Consider the following 16,442-nt stretch of genomic DNA (forward strand, 5'->3'; position numbering starts at 1 on the left):
GTAGATGAAAAAAATATCAGAAAGAGAAAGATTAAATGCACAAAGAACTTGATACCAACTCTTATCAAAATCTAGTTCCCCTTTAGTATTTATGCAGATAAAGAATTGCATTTTCTCTTCACTTTGTTGGTACTACTTCTTCATTGTTATTTATAAATGTTTAAACACAACCTTTCTTTCTTCTGGTGAGGTACTGAAGGGGAGGAGAAAGGGAGCTGAAGTTGTTTAAAAAGTGGGTACAAGTTAAAAGTTTATAAAAAAATGGGTATAGGTTAAATGAGGGCGACCAAATAGAGCGCCCCGTGCAATTTTTACGAAAATTTGTCTTTTGGATGTTCACTAACCTCAATACATTTAAAATGGGCCTTCGGGGACCGATATCCTCAAAAGTTGCATCGCTGTTTATAATTGAAAAGAGATATTTAACCTGAACCATCACAAGAAAATTGTAATGAGAGAATTGTAGTAGGATGGATAAGATCCTCATTTTTAATCTAGAGTGCCAAGTTCGAGCCTTATCCTGATAGCACTAATTAGAACTTTAAGACAGATACTGAACATCGGGTGGGAAGCAATCTAAGAAGATATATATTGTTGAGTTTTCCCCCTATACCCATGTGTTTATAACATATTAGTATCTATCAACGTGCGTTGCATGTTAATAATGGTACGTGATGATTTAAACATTTATTTACATGAAAGAATAATAAAATTTAATTAATGAGAGAAATTTTATGTATAATAATACAACAATCATCTAAATTCCGAAAAATATTACTACATTAGCATAATACATGAATTTAAAATAAAAGGACATCATCAAAATTTACACAAATGAGCAATTTTGTCGTGTTAGTTGAATAATTATGTATTATAGTTTAAAAGTATTTGATGTGATGGTATCTTAACGAACACTTCTTTGTGGACTATATTTTTTTGTGTATGTTTCCTCTTAATGCTTTAGTTGCTCTGTCATAACCAGAACGCTTGTTGTCGATCTTGATATCTCTCTTGAAAGTGAAACATACAGTTGTCCGTGCAAGAAAATATATTGCAGCAAATATAATCCAATATTTAGGATGATTGTCCTTGTGGTTTATATATTATATTTGCAAAACATATTAGTTTTGTGAATATTTAAGATTTCTAAATCAATTAAAAATTTTAGTCCCTTTTCCATATATAACTCCACATTTCCACGTTTCGGAATTGTTCCAATGAAGGGAAAGTAAAGTAAATAGACTCCTAAAGTTATTTGACTTTTAAGAGGAGTCTATTGAGTTTACGTTTTTGTACATTGTATTAAAGAGACAATTTAATTTTAAAAGGATATTTTTGTAAACCAACATTATATTCGTGCTTTTATAATTATAGATATATATATATATATATAAATATAAATATAAATATAGATATAGACATAGATAGATAGATAGATAGATAAATAGATAGATAAATATAGATATAGATATAGACATAGATAGATTACGTTTAATTTTCCGAAATTTAAAATTATTGATAAAAAAAGGGAAATAGTTCGTGTGCCCATGCTAAATGTGAGTGAAATCTTTTTGTGTGTTTTTTTTTCTTCCTTTGCACATACCAAATGTAATCGATCATGTTTCACACACCTTAATTATTAAACCAGATGGATACTATTTAACTATGTGTACCAAAATTTAGATGGATGAAAACAGGTAATACTAGTAACAATAGCAAGATACTAGGAAACTTAGCCGAAAGATAGTAAGAAAACAACATGTAATACTAGTAATTTAAGAACAAGACACTATTAGACTACCCCTAAAATTTCGGTACGGAATAAAAAAACGTTCGACTATCTACTAACCTTCTATCCTAATCTCGACCTTCACATTTTCCTATCAAGGGTCATGTTCTCGATAAAAACCTTTTGGACACAACAAGAACTAGATGAAGAACAATTCCCTTTGCCAGAAAGGTCAACGCAGTTGACTTATAGCTTGTTTGGCAAAATTGTAAAAATCAGCTTATTTGGAGAACTATTTTTCTCAAAAGTACGTATTTTGCAAATTGATTTGAAAAACACTTCTAAGCATCGATTGGTGTTTGACCAAACTTTTAAAAATTACTTCTAAGTGTGTGTTTTTTTGAAAAGTACTTTTCAAAAAAGTATTTTTGTAGAGATGCTACTTTTTTCTGCTTCTTCAAAACTGCTTTTGCTTCTCCTCAGCAACATTTCCTTTTTTTCCAAAAAATTGGCCAAACGCTTTAACTTTGAGAAAAAAAAATGCTTCTAAAATTGGAAAAGCTTAGCCAAACAGGGTATTAGTCATATGAAAGAAATAATATGACCAACACTTGGGCGGATTATCAAAGTTAACACGAAATAGGAGGTAGCAGTTTCACCGTTAGCTAACATAATAATGTTGCCTCACTCAATAAGAAGATATCATCCAAGTTTTCCTTCATTAATAGATTACCATAATATACCCTAGTTGATAATTTAAGCAAATAACTCAGAGAATTTAGCAGGTCACTGAATGAATTCCTTGATAATGTTATATTTTGACTTTTAACATTGCAGAGCATAGGGATAATGCTATAATTGTTTTCAAATACTCTTTAGTTTACCTTGAAGCAAATAAAAATCGTCAATACAAATTGAAATTCTAACAAATAAAGCTTATGGACACATTAACCATAGTAAAATATTACTCCCTCCATTATCATTAATTACTCATTTCCAAAGTAACTTACCAAGACTTTTTGAAATATTATTATTAGGAGTTATTTGATAAAACACATACTACATTTATCATTTCTACATCAATTATTTCTTAAGGGACATGAAAAATCCAAATAGGCCAAGAGTGAACGGAGGAAATACTATCAATTTAATATGCATCTATGTAGCAAAAGGAATATAAGTTTCAAGTCAAACTCACACAAGCAATATTCGAAAACGATCCCAAAAAAACAAACTACTCAAATAAAATTCCTCAACTCCATACCTTTTAAATTTATACTCCAGCTAAAAAGTAAACTCAAAATGTGGGCAGGGAAAATCCAGGCATGTAGCCTGTAATTAACCACCCACTTCCTCTCTTTCATGTCTTGGACCTCCAAAGCAGAACAAAAGAACATACTAAAACAAGTAAACAAAATACTATCTAACATGATTTCATAAAAGGAAAGTCTCTTCACTGAGAAACTCCAAGCCACTTTGTGAAGTTGTCGAACTCTGCATAGTCGGAATCTGAGATCATTGTCTTGTACCACGAATGGCTTGCAGACCTGATAGCGGATGCCTCCTCCTGCAATGGAAAAATGGAATCAGAAAAACAGTACAAGACACATGCATGATGCAGCTCACAAATTTTATGTACAGCTTAATAAATGTTCTGTTGAGACGAAATAAAGTGGGAGACAACTATTTTCAGACAGAATTTGTCAATTAACGTAAGGGGCGCCTCTTCTCTTATATTAAACTAACAAGACAAAGATTTTTCCAATGAAATAGAAGACACTTCCATCTATGACCGCAAAATAAACAAGTAGACAGTCTTAAACCCATGTCCTTAATCTTATCGCTCAGCTTATTTTACGGAAATGCAAATAAGATATCAGGAACTTTTAAAATGAAATACAAGACCCTTTCATCTACAGCTTCAAAATAAAATGGTAGAAATATAGTCTTAAACCCACGTCCTTCCTACCAAAATATCCCATTACACACTGGATCAAGGTCACAGAAATATTACAAAGACCTAGTTCCCTAACACTTCAGAGCTCAAACATTTCCTACACTTACCAGTTGATCTTAGCCAAAAGAGTACACTTATCACCTCTACAGTAGTGAGTAAACATCTGCTTTATTTTCAACAGTAGAGCTAAAAGTAGTTGCTTCAGAGTGAACTCAACAAGACAAGAATATAACATCAATCAAGCAATCAAATCATTAATAAGGTATAGCAGGTGCAATAACAAAGGTTTATTTGCTACAACTGTGATTTGGTAACACACGGTATGCAGCAAATAGACTCATGCAGACAAACACATTCAGAAAATGTAATCACACGCAGTAAACAGCAAAAGAGTAGAAATAGAATTATACCAAGCAGAAACCAAATTTGCCTAATTTTTCAGATTATTAAGGAAACTCATCTAGAATTTACTGGAATCAAGATTCAACGAATCTTTATCTGTAGTCAAAATCTTTAATCATCATACACCGCTAAACTAATACTCTATTAACTTTAAAATGATTCTATGAGCAAATATTTGCAACTAATTCTTCAACAGCCATTTTGTTTAGCATGACTCTATGAGCAACTATTCGCATTTACTTTCTTTTACCGTTACTGAAACTATATTTGACTACATTTAACCTTCAAAAAAAACTACACTTAACTTAATATGATTCTATATTTCTATGAGCAGATATTCACAATAAATTCATTAATCATCACTGAAATATAAGCATTTGCAGGTTATAAGACTATCCCAAAATTCTAAAGATTATACCTTTGTAATTTGATGCCTCTTCTTGTCTAGCTTCTCTTTCTTTGCCTTAACCCGTTGAGCCTCGGCCAAAAGCGACATCCTCCTAGCAGTCTTAGCATAAGGATTGAGCTTCAGTAACACATTCGGGTTCTTCAATGGATTCTTCTTCAACGTAGCCCTCTTATTAACATCCTTCTTAATCGGCCTCACAACAGACTGGACCTCATCCGAGTTTATAATTCTAGCCAAATCAGCATTAACCATTTTGGGCCTTGGCAATAAATACCCCTTCTTTTTCTCCGAAGGCTTATCGAATGATCCATAAATCGAATCTAATTTCTCATAAGCCGATTTAGTCCAAATAACAAACCTTCCTAAGTGACCACCTGGAGCAAGCTTGAGTAAGTTCAATCGATCCACGTGGCAAATTTCAACACCGGGAATGTTCCTAAAAGCTTTCACGAGCTTTGCACCTTCTGTTCCGTACACAATCAGTGGGCCTTTGCGGGAAATGTAGCGACGGTTACGCATTTTTCCCTTTCCGGGACGAATAGCGTGACTGTCCTTAGCCTTTTCAGCATCTGGATAAGCGCCGACTTGCTTCAAAGCCTTGATAGCGTTGTTAGTCTTTTCAATCCCTTCGATCGAATCAGAAACAACGAGAGGAAGCTCGGGGACGGTCTCGATACGATGGCCACGTGCGAGGACAAGGGATGGAACTGAAGAAGCGGCGATAGCTGAAGCAACGGCATATCGTTTTTGGTTCACGGGAATCTTACGGTGCCATCGGCGCCAGATCTTCGTCGGAGCAAACATTCGACCACCACGACACATGTTACCGAAAGCAGCTTGACCGGCGCGGTGGGTACCACCACCGGGAACACGGGGAATACGTGAAACAGCTCGTCCGGTACCCCATGACTCAGCTGAGGTTTGGTGGCCGGCTTTTTTTGATACAGCATAAGGTTGACGGGCGTTTTTGGAAATGTTGGAGTGGACGTAGGTTACAACGTCGGGACGGATCGGAGCTTTCATGACGGCGGGGAGAGGGACGGCGCCGTCAGTAGCCATGTCATTTTCTAGGGCTTGAACGGTGGTGGTGGGAATGGCGGCAGCGGTAGCCATTGGAAGTGAAGCTGCTACTGCTAGGGTTTTTGGGTAGAAGAGCAGAGTGAAAACTAGGGTTTCGTCCTGAAATGTGAATATATAGCATCGACAAGCAGAGATACAGTAAATGGGTCAAGCCTGAATGATGTGTATTTTAAGCCTAATGACTTCTTGGGCTTAAGCCCATAATTCCCTTTAAGACTTTCACACATTTGGCCAGTCGGTGAAATAGAGTTACAGCCGCTAGCCAAATATGAAAAATATACACTGATCATACATAAAATAAGTATATGATATGTTATTATACAAAAGGATATACTTTTATTGGCTATTATTTTGAGAAACGGCTATACTGTGCAAAATTCCTTAATTTTCTACAACCAAGTCTAGAAAATGTTGTTAGAGAGATAAAATTTGTTATATAGGAAAACAACAACAACAACAACAACAACAACAACGACCCAGTATAATCCCATAAGTGGGGTATGGGGAGGGTAATATATACGCAGACCTTACCCCTACCCCGAAGGGTAGAGAGACTGTTTCCAGGAGACCCTCGGCTCAAAAAAGCAACATGAGCCGATATATTAGTACCATAAAAATGCATAATAAAATAACAGCAATATAAGAGATATGAAATACAGAATACGAAATACGAAATAGATGGCTGGTATAGTAAAACTAGCAGGTAAAGCCCTGCATCAATAGACGACCAATGACATTCTTAGTCTAACTCCTAACTGGCTAGTCTCACTCTATTGTGCTGTAGAAATATTCACAACTTTCCCCTAACCTACAACCTTAATGCTCGACCTCCATAATTCCCTGTCAAGGGCCATATCCTCAGTAATCCTAAGTCGCGCCATGTCCTGTCTGATCACCTCTCCCCAATACTTCTTAGGTCGCCCTTTACCTCTCCGCGTGCCCACCACAGCCGGTCGCTCACACCTCCTCACCGGTGCATCAATGCTCCTCCTCTGAATGTGCCCGAACCATCTGAGTCTTACTTCCCACATCTTGTCCTCCATGGGGGCCACGCCCACCTTCTCTCAAATATCTTCATTCCTAATCTTATCCATCCTTGTATGCCCGCACATCCACCTCAACATCCTCATCTCTGCTACTTTCATCTTCTAGATGTGTGAGTTCTTTACCGGCCAACATTTAGTTCCATATAACATGGCAGGCCTAACCACTGCTCTATAAAACTTACCTTTTAGTAACGGTGGCACTTTCTTGTCACACAAGACTCCCGACGCTAACCTCCACTTCATCCACCCCACCCTTATACGGTGTGTGAAATCCTCGTCAATCTCCCCGGTCCCCTGGATAACCGATCCAAGGTACTTGAAACTACCCCTCTTGGGAATGACTTGAGAGTCAAGCCTCACTTCAACTCCCGCTTCCGTCGGCTCAACTCCAAATTTGCACTCGAGGTATTCCGTCTTCGTCCTGCTCAACTTGAAACCTTTAGACTCAAGAGCATGTCTCCAAATCTCTAGCCTCTCGTTGACGCCGCCTCGTGTCTCGTCAATTAGAATAATGTCATCAGCAAATAGCATGCACCATGACACCTCCCCTTGAATATGATGAGTCAGTGCATCCATCACCAGGGCAAATAGGAATGGGCTGAGCGCAGACCCTTGGTGCAACCCCCTAATAACTGGAAAGTGTTCAGAGTCGCCTCCTACTGTCCTAACCCGAGTCTTAGCTCCAGCATACATGTCTTTAATCACCCTAATATAGTCAACCGGGACCCCTTTATCCTCTAAGCAGCTCCATAAGACCTCCCTAGGAACCCTATCGTACGCTTTCTCCAGATCAATAAACACCATGTGGAGATCCTTCTTCCTATCCCTGTACTGTTCCACCATCCTCCTAATAAGGTGGATAGCTTCTGTGGTAGATCGCCCCGGCATGAACCCGAACTGGTTGTCTGAAATAGACACCGTCCTTCGCACTCTCATTTCTACCACTCTCTCCCAAACTTTCATGGTATGACTTAGTAATTTGATGCCCCTATAGTTGTTACAGCTCTGGACATCACCTTTGTTCTTATACGATGGGACCATTGTACTCCACCTCCACTCTTGAGGCATCCTATTAGTCTTGAATATAACACTAAACAATGCAGTAAGCCATTCCAAGCCTGCTCTACCCACACACCTCCATAGTTCAACCGAAATTTCGTCTGGCCCGGTAGCTCTGCCCCCTCTCATCTTACGCATTGCCTCCATGACTTCGTCGATCTCAATATCCCTACAATTACTTAATTCATGGTGACTGTCGGCATTCCTCAATGAGAATGCCATTGGGTAGACAATGAGAATTTCTTTTAGCTTATAGTAGAGAGGCACATTTTACTCATTGGGTATAAATTACCAGATTGTAAAAAAGCAATAAGGGAACTGGTCCAGAACTTCTAATGTCTTTATTCACCAACATAAGATTTTAGTAGAAATGACAGTAGGTGACCACTCTAAAGGGTGCTATTTATGAATTAGTTAATGTATTCTGAATTTTAATTTTTCGGGATACAATCCTAAAATTAAGATTTTTAGTTCAAAATTTCAAAACAAAATAAATACGGACTAATTCCTAAAAAGCAGCGCTCAAAATGGTTGTTTATGCACTTGGCTCAAAATTTTCCATAGAATTGTTTTATGGAATTCCTAATGTATCATACTAGAACAAAATTAATTAGACAATTAGTTTTATGGACAATATGTCAATACTTCTGACAGACAATAATTATACTTTGTTCTAAGCAATTCGAGTTTGCTAGATAAATCATTATTTGTTTGTGTTGCTCCATTTAAGTCTACTGTAATTTTAATATTATAGTAAAATTTTAATTTTTTTAGTATTAAAAGTTCTTTATATTCTCTACTATATGTAAATCTCTGACAAGACAGTTTGACCCAAAAATGTAAATTTTGGTTCAAATAATTAATTTCAGTTAAACAACGGTTAATCCTAGTTAAGAATAATATCCCCACATCTTAAAATTAGAGAAAATAAGTGATACAAGTTTATGAGGACAAATATGACACTATGTAATAAATGCTTTTAATAATCAAGAACAATGGTAGAGTGTATGATATTCAATAAATGATGATAGACGACATTTAAGTAAATTAATTCAATCAATAAAGGATGGAATAAAAGAACCTTCCACCTAACAATAATTGAACAACGAATCCTCGTACAATCGAGAATCTCTCGGATCTGATAGTCAAAGACATATGGGATAGTGAAAAGTAAAATCTTGTATTAAGTAAATATTGAATCTTTTCAAAGTGTTGTTCTTATAATTGAATCTCACGTCTCCCTATTCTGTCTCTTTTTTCCCTTTATATGGGATACATTCCAAAGAAACCCTAATAGTACAAATAAAGAGAATATTCTCTAGAATATTTTCTTCCAGATCTTATCCTGAAAACTAGCCTTTGCAGCTCCGTTGCTGATACTCGACCTCGGCCTTGATCCTTGTTGGTGCTTTGACTGCGGCTCTTCTCGACTCCTCGACCACCAGATTGTGCGGCTTCTCATACCATCTTAAATGACAACTTAAGGATCCTTCTCAGGGTGTTATCTCGGCCTAAATATCCCAGAGGTAGATTTGGACCCATATGTCATCATGACGTGTATTCTCGATGTGTTGCTTCGTTTTACATGTGATTCCCGATTGGACCTGCCGCTTCGGTTCCGGTGCCAGGTAATGATGAGCTGACTTTTTTATTTTGGTGCCTAAATCTTTATAAGTAGGGATAAGAGGGTGTAACTTGAAGGTTTTCAAAATTCTTATATCGAAACCCTATATTTTCGCCTTTCTCCCCCATTGTTGTGTAATTCTCCTCTCTGTTCCAATGATTCCCATTGTTTTCAATCCTTCCTTGTTCGTTAATGTCACGATCCGAAATTCCCACCTTCAGGATCGTGATGTTACTTCACTTGCTAGGCAAGTCAACGTTAGAATAATTTCAATCATTTTTGACAGTTCAGTTGAAATAATAATAAATCAACCAAATATTTAATTGAATATAAATAGAAATTTCCTACACTTCCCAAAATTGGTACTACAAGTCACAAGCTCTATAGAATTTACTAGAAAATCTCTAAATATAATTGTTCCAGAATAGAATCAAACAGTGCAAGGAAATATCAGAAGTTGACTTTGAGGCATGTGAACATAACAACAGGTATACCTTGAGTCTCCACAACAATGCTTGATAAACTATCAAGAACATCACAACTTTGAGGTACCTAAATCTGCATAAGAAAATATGCAGAAGCGTAGCATGAGTGCACCACAGCAGTACCCAGTAAGTATCAAGCCTAACCTCGGTAGAGTAGTGACGAGGCCAGGCCAAGACACCTACCAGACATATAAACATGTACTATATTTTACATAAAGTTAACAAGGAAAGAATTTTTTTTGGTTAAAAGGGATATTGTATTTATACTAGTTAAACAAAAGGAACTACATTTGGGACATTACTGAGGTATCTCAAAGACCCCATAGTTGCAATGTTTTGCATAATTGTATTTAAGTTACAATCCACAAAAGACCTAACTAATTTTGTTCCTAGGATGTCTGCCCAAAATACATCACTGGAAAATATCGTAGGAACTGATAATGTCATAGATTTGTTCAAAAATATCTCATTTGCTGCTTCCTTGGCCAACGCATCAGCTACTCTGTTCTACTCCCGGTAGATATGTCTCACTACCACGCTGTCCATCCTTTGGATGATTGATCTGTATTCACAAATTAGAGGGTCAAAAATCAGATTTCCATTCAAGAGCATATTGATTGTTTCCATTGAATCAGTATTTATTTCCAGTGAACTAGATTGTTTTGCTCCGCTAGTTGTAGACCCCGAATGAGGGCCTGAACTTTTGCCCTTGTATTTGTTGTTTGGGGTATATTGTCCATTTAGCCCAATATCCAGTCTCTAGTGTAGTTTCTGAATATTGCCCCTGAACCTCCTATTCCTAGGTTCCCCTTTGCTGCTCTATCTGTATTCAGTTTGTAGGAACCTTTGGATAGAGGTTCCCATTTTAGCATGATCTGGTGAGTTACCTTTGTTGAGTCATTTTTTGTAAGCATAAGGTACTCGGTTGCCTTTGAGATTGTGTTATTGGTATTGATGTGTTTTTTCTTGTTATTGAAAATATTGTTGTTTCTTGTTAGCCAGATGTGCCACAAACAAAAGGGAATAAGGTTTTCCCAATAGATGCAGTTGTTGTAAGGGACAGTTTTGAGAGAGTTCCATATTGATTGTCACAGGTGGCTATTGAAGACTGGGTGATTTGAACTATTACCTATGGATTTGGATAGGATGTCATTCCAGAAATGGACAACATTGGGACATTCAAAGAAAATGTGGGCAATGTATTCCTGGTCATTGTTACAGTAGTGGCATTGAGGGACACAGTTAATTCCAATAGAATGGAGGAAACTCCTAGTTGGGAGTCTTTTATGGATTAAGAGCCAGATGAAGTATTTGATTTTGTTGGGGGCTTGAAGCTTCCAAGTCCATTTGAAGGGTGCTTCTTCCCTAGAAGGGAGACTGGTTGTAGTCCTGCTTAGGAAGGAGTAAGCAGAGCTATTTGAGAACTGGCCATTAGGAGTCAAATCCCATATAAGATTATCATCCTTGGTTGTAGCATTGGAAATGAATACAGAGTTCAATAGGTTCAGAATACTTGGGGGGATATTAATGGACAAGGTTGAGGTATCCCAATTGCCCAGGTTGTGAATTGAGTTAACCTTGGCTTGAAGGTCATTTTGTGTTAAAGGACCTTCTATCATTTGCCTGATTGCTGGCTGATTAGGGATCCAAGTGTCATTCAAGAAACTGACTTTATTCCCTTTGTTAACTACTCATCTGCTTGCTTTGTTGCATATCTCCCGGCCCTTTAGAATTCTCTTCCAGTTTGGGGATTTTGGGTGTTTAGAGTGTCTAAATGCATTAACTGGTCTAGACATGTTGCATTGTTTGTGAATGAGCACTCTAGCCCATAGACTATTGGTATTCTTATAAGCTCTCCATGCTAGATTTGTGAGAGAAGCTTTATTCTTAATACTAGTCTTTTGGAGCACTAGCCCTCCCTTAGCCTTGGTCTTAGTGACTACCTCCCACTTAATCAGATGCAACTTTTTTCTTTCAGGGGTGGTGCCCCAAAGGAAATTTCTCTGAATTCTATCAATGTGATTGGTGACTTTGATGGGTAGGTTTATGTATTGCATAACATGACTTCGAATGCTGTTCAAAGAGGTTTTGGCCAGTATTGTTCTCCTAGTCATGTTAAGGCATTTAGTTTTTCAACAACCAACTTGGATTGCATGTTGTCAATGATGAATTGGAAGTCTGCATCTGATTGTTTTTATGGAGAATGGGGAATCCCATGTATTTTCCAAAGGATGTTGTGTGCCTGATGGACAAATAATTGGTGAGGTGCTGAAGGGTATCTTCAGTGGTGTTTGAAGAAAATAGGACTCTTGATTTAGTGAGATTGATTTTTTGTCTTGACTGTTCATTGAAGTTTTGAAATATTGAAAGAATGGTATTACATTTCCTGTCATTGGCTTTGGCAAAGAGGATGAGGTCATACACAAAGAATAGGTGTGATATTTTTGGTCCAGACATACTTATACTTATGGGGTGCCATTGGTTATGTAGTATTGCTTTATCAATGGGTCTAGATAGTCTTTCCATGCACATAATGAATAGGTAGGGAGACCTCTTGAGGGTTTGAAAGACTCTGTTTTCCCCTATTGACAAGAATTGAGATGGAGGATGTACTGATGCATGACATGATGAGTTTGGATAAGCTCTAGGGAAAGTTGAAGGCATCCAGAGTGTCTCTAATAAAAGACCATTACAGCCTATCAAAGGCCTTCTCTAGATCTATTTTTAGGATCATGTTGCCACTCTTCCCTTTCATTTTCCTAAAGTAAGTAATATACTCCTGGACAATGATAGCATTGTCATAGGCCCTTCTATTAGATAGGAAGCTTGCTTGGCTTGGCCCAATGATATGGGGAAGGATAGGCTTTATCCTGTTCATAATGATTTTTGTGACTGACTTGTAGATGGTGTTATAGAGTCCAATGGGTCTGAAATTTTTTAGCATTGAAGCTTTGGGGCATTTAGGGATTAGACACATAAGAGTTTGGTTCATGGTTTTATCCATGGAGCTTGTAGAGAAACATTTTTGGCTGAAGTTTGTGACAGAGTCTCCTACTATATCCCAATACTTTTGGTAGAAGAAGGGGTGGAGGCCATATGGGCCAGGAGATTTGAAGAGTTTATTGGAGAAGACTGCCCTTTTAATCTCACTTACTTAAAGGGGTTTGTCCATAAAAGCTTTTTTGGCTTTGGGACAGAATGAGTTCCATGGTGGAGTGATCAGTGGTTCCCCAAGGGGCTTCAGTGTGGGAAGTTATGTATAGATCAGTAAAAAAGCCCACAATAGCTGAATGGATGTCCTTTTGGTCATGAAGCCAATTTCCATTCTCTTCTTTAATGGAGAGGATTCTGTTCCTCCTTCTTCTATTGAGGGTGGATATGTGAAAGAATCTAGTGCTAGCATCACTCTCATTTAGCCAGTTGATCCTAGATTTAAGTTTCAAAAAGTCTTCTTCATTTTTGAGGATTAGGTTGAGTTCAACATTTAGCTCTATTTCAAGGCTTAACAGGTAACTACTGAATTGGTAGCTAGGAGACTTTTGGATTCTAGAGATTCTAGCCAGGAGTCTCTTCTTTTGGTGGAAGATGTTTCCAAATACCTCTTGGTTCCACTTGGTTACCAGAGTCTTGAAACTTTCAGTGGATTGAAGAAGGGTGGATTGGTCAGAGAAGGCCCTATTGATGATGTTGGGGAAGGAAGGGTGGTTAGACCACATTGATTCAAACCTGAAGGGCCTTGAAGGTTTATTGTTTGGAGGCCCTACCAGGTTAATTTGCAAAGGGCAGTTGTCTGAGTGGGTCCTAGGGAGGTGAAGTACAATGGCTTCAGAGTACTGCTCAATCCAACCTTCATTAGCGAAGCACCTATCTATTCTTTCCAGAATTAAAGAGGTTTTGTTACTGTACCTTTTATTAGTCCAAGTGTATTTGCTTCCTTTATAGCTTAGGTCTATTAGGTTACACTTATTTATACAATTCCAAAATAGGTTGTTGCGGCTCAGGTTTATAGGGTTACCCCCAAATTTGTCTCTGGCCTTTAAGACTTCGTTGAAGTCTCCTCCTATAAACCAATTTGTTTGATATTGTAATTAGTTTCTCCCATAGGAGTTTCCTATTTACTAAGAGATTGTTAGCATAAATAGCAGAAAAGAGCCATGGAGGGCATTCTGGACTTACCTTCACCATTGCATGGATAACTTAGGGGTAGTTGCCACTTATTCAACAGTCACGAACTCTTCTTTCCACATAAACACGATACCTCCAGATGGGACTACTGCTGGAGACTAGATGATCAAATCAAACTAGAGTTGCTGGGCTAAGGACTGGTGGTCTGCCATCTTTGTTTCAAACAGTACAAGCATAGCAGGCTTGTGCATTTTCACCATTTCTAAACAGTGCCATTTGAACTAGCCATTATTTCCACCCCTAACATTCCATATGATGTAGTTCATCATTGTAGCTGTGGGTGATTGGTGAGTTCCCTCGCGAGGGCTTTTTGGTCCTTGCAAACCCGACATTTTTGGTGGGGGTAACTTCCTCTTTAGACTGAGGATTGGAGTTAGATTTAGAAGGGGTTTCAACGAACCGTGTGTTTGGCCTGAAACTAGGCTCATTCCACATTTGGTCATTGCTCTGGGGTACAACACCACTACTATCTCGCTTGTTTCCGTTCTAAACTCTATCGATCTCACTAAGTCTAGGAGAAGTGAGTCCGTCCTTGATGTGGCATAAGGCATTTTCGGTACTTCTGAGGCATTCTTCCTTTTGAGTATCTCCAGAGCTTTGGAGATTCCTTTATGGATATTCTGAAGGGGTGGTGAGTTGCTCTTCCCTTTTGGAGCAGAAGATGATGGGTTGTTTTGGGTTGGCTGATCGATCAGGACGAAGACCGGTTCCGCTGTTGGGTCCTTTTTCATCAGATCTGGGAAGAAGGGTAAGGATTGAAAGCTCTATAGAATATGGTTATTGAGGTCTTTCATCAGTGCTTCCACCGTCACCCTGGCTAGGTGGGCTGGGTTTTGTACTATCAATGTCACCCTCTGATTGGCCAGGGTGAAATCGTAGGAGAGTCCCTGCCTTTGCAAGGCAACCTCCAACCAGGAGGCCAGTTGGTGGTCCGGTGGTGGTGGTAGGGTGGTGATGATGGTCGCTAGTGTTTCTTTTGCCATTTTTGTATTTTTTTTATTTTGCTACTTTGGGTAACAAGGGGGTGAAGTTAAGGGACTGTCGTCCCATTAGTAAACCCTTTGGTATCACATCTTGGACAGTGGAAGGGTTTTTGGGCATCGGAACTAGGGGTGGGGTGTTCATTAATTGGGGATCTAATGGAGGTGACAGTTGTAGTCTTTTCATCTAGAAATGGGGGGGGGGGGTAGGTACCAGATAGGGCACTTGATTGTTGTTGGTAACTGTTGGTATTTCTCCATTAGAGGTCGTTCAGGAGATTTGGTAGGTAAAGCATAGGTTTGAGTGTTTGGGTAGGGAATTGGGCTGTCAGTGGTGCCCTTGGTGGAGTGCCCGTTTGGGGAAAAAGGATTGGCCCCATTGGGTATTTCACTAGTCGTGGTGATTGTGGTCTTGGGAGTTGGGCTAGAGGCCCCTTGAAAGTTGGGCTCATGATTGGGGTTAGTGGGGTCGTTAGTTGTTGGCCCCGCTTTATGTTTGGCACCTGTATTGGGCTGCGTCCGTGGGCCTATTTTCTTACCGTGTTTGGGTGGATCTTGTGTGTTAGTGAAGTTTTTGTTTAGGCCATTTGGACTCTTTTGGTTTTTTGGGCGGTGAATATTTTTTTTGAATTATAATGAAGAGTTTGAGTTTGGAGAAATTTACCTGAATTGGCATCAACACATATTTACTTGTATCTCTTCCGTCTGTGAAGCATGTTGTGGTTTGTTTGGTTTACCTTCATTTTTGTTTATTGTTTTTTCTTGTCCTTGCTTACGTCTTCTTGGGAAGGTGACAGTTTTCCATTCACTTTCCTCAAAAATGACTTCTTTCCTTTGATGATCATCCTGTGGTTCATGGGTTGATGTGGGTGTTGGTGCCCTATAGTTGTAAATTTGTGCAGTGTGTCCTATTCTGCCACAAATGGTGCATAGAATCCCCTCTCTTTCATAGATCACAGCATGTTTATGGTCTCCTATTATTACTAATGTTTCCACTAGGATTTCCAGTGGAACTTGGATACAAATATGGGCATATCTTCCCTTTAGGGTAGAGGATATACATTGGTCTATCTTGAGGAGTTTGCCCAGCTTCCTCCCAACTTTCTCCAAGATATCCTAGCCATAGAACTATGTTGGTTATTAAGGTAACCGGATCCAAATGGCAGTAGAAGTAAGAGTGATTTCTTGAGGAACAAACTTTGGTTCCCATTTACGTACGGATAGGAAGTTTCCAGAAATGAACCAAGGTCCTAGGTGTAGAGCCTTAACCATGCTTTCTTCTAAACTAAATTTAACTATGTAGAAGTCCCACCCTAGGTCAATTAAGATTAACTGTTCGGATGGCTTCCATAGGTCGTTTAGCTTAGATCGAAGGAGGTGGTGAGGCATCTTTCGCTTGAACACTTTGATAATTACCGAGTAGTGACATGGGAGGTAAATATGCTATTTGTCATCTTGTGAGAGTGGAATTGAACCCTCAATATGC

At 38.5% G+C, this 16,442-nt stretch overlaps 1 protein-coding gene across 1 annotated transcript; it reads right to left on the reverse strand.

Moving 5' to 3' along the window:
* Nucleotides 1-2,853: 2,853 nt before the first annotated feature.
* Nucleotides 2,854-5,713, reverse strand: LOC107818213 (large ribosomal subunit protein uL4). Its single transcript, XM_016644167.2, has 2 exons — nt 4,507-5,713; nt 2,854-3,296 (listed from the first exon to the last, which is right to left on the reverse strand). The coding sequence occupies exons 1-2, from the start codon at nt 5,608-5,610 to the stop codon at nt 3,183-3,185; spliced, it is 1,218 nt and encodes a 405-aa protein (XP_016499653.1). The 5' UTR covers nt 5,611-5,713; the 3' UTR covers nt 2,854-3,182.
* Between the last annotated feature and the right edge of the window lie 10,729 nt (nt 5,714-16,442).

This window comes from Nicotiana tabacum, chromosome 10 (genome assembly GCF_000715075.1).
Source record: "Nicotiana tabacum cultivar K326 chromosome 10, ASM71507v2, whole genome shotgun sequence".
Lineage (NCBI taxonomy): Eukaryota > Viridiplantae > Streptophyta > Magnoliopsida > Solanales > Solanaceae > Nicotiana > Nicotiana tabacum.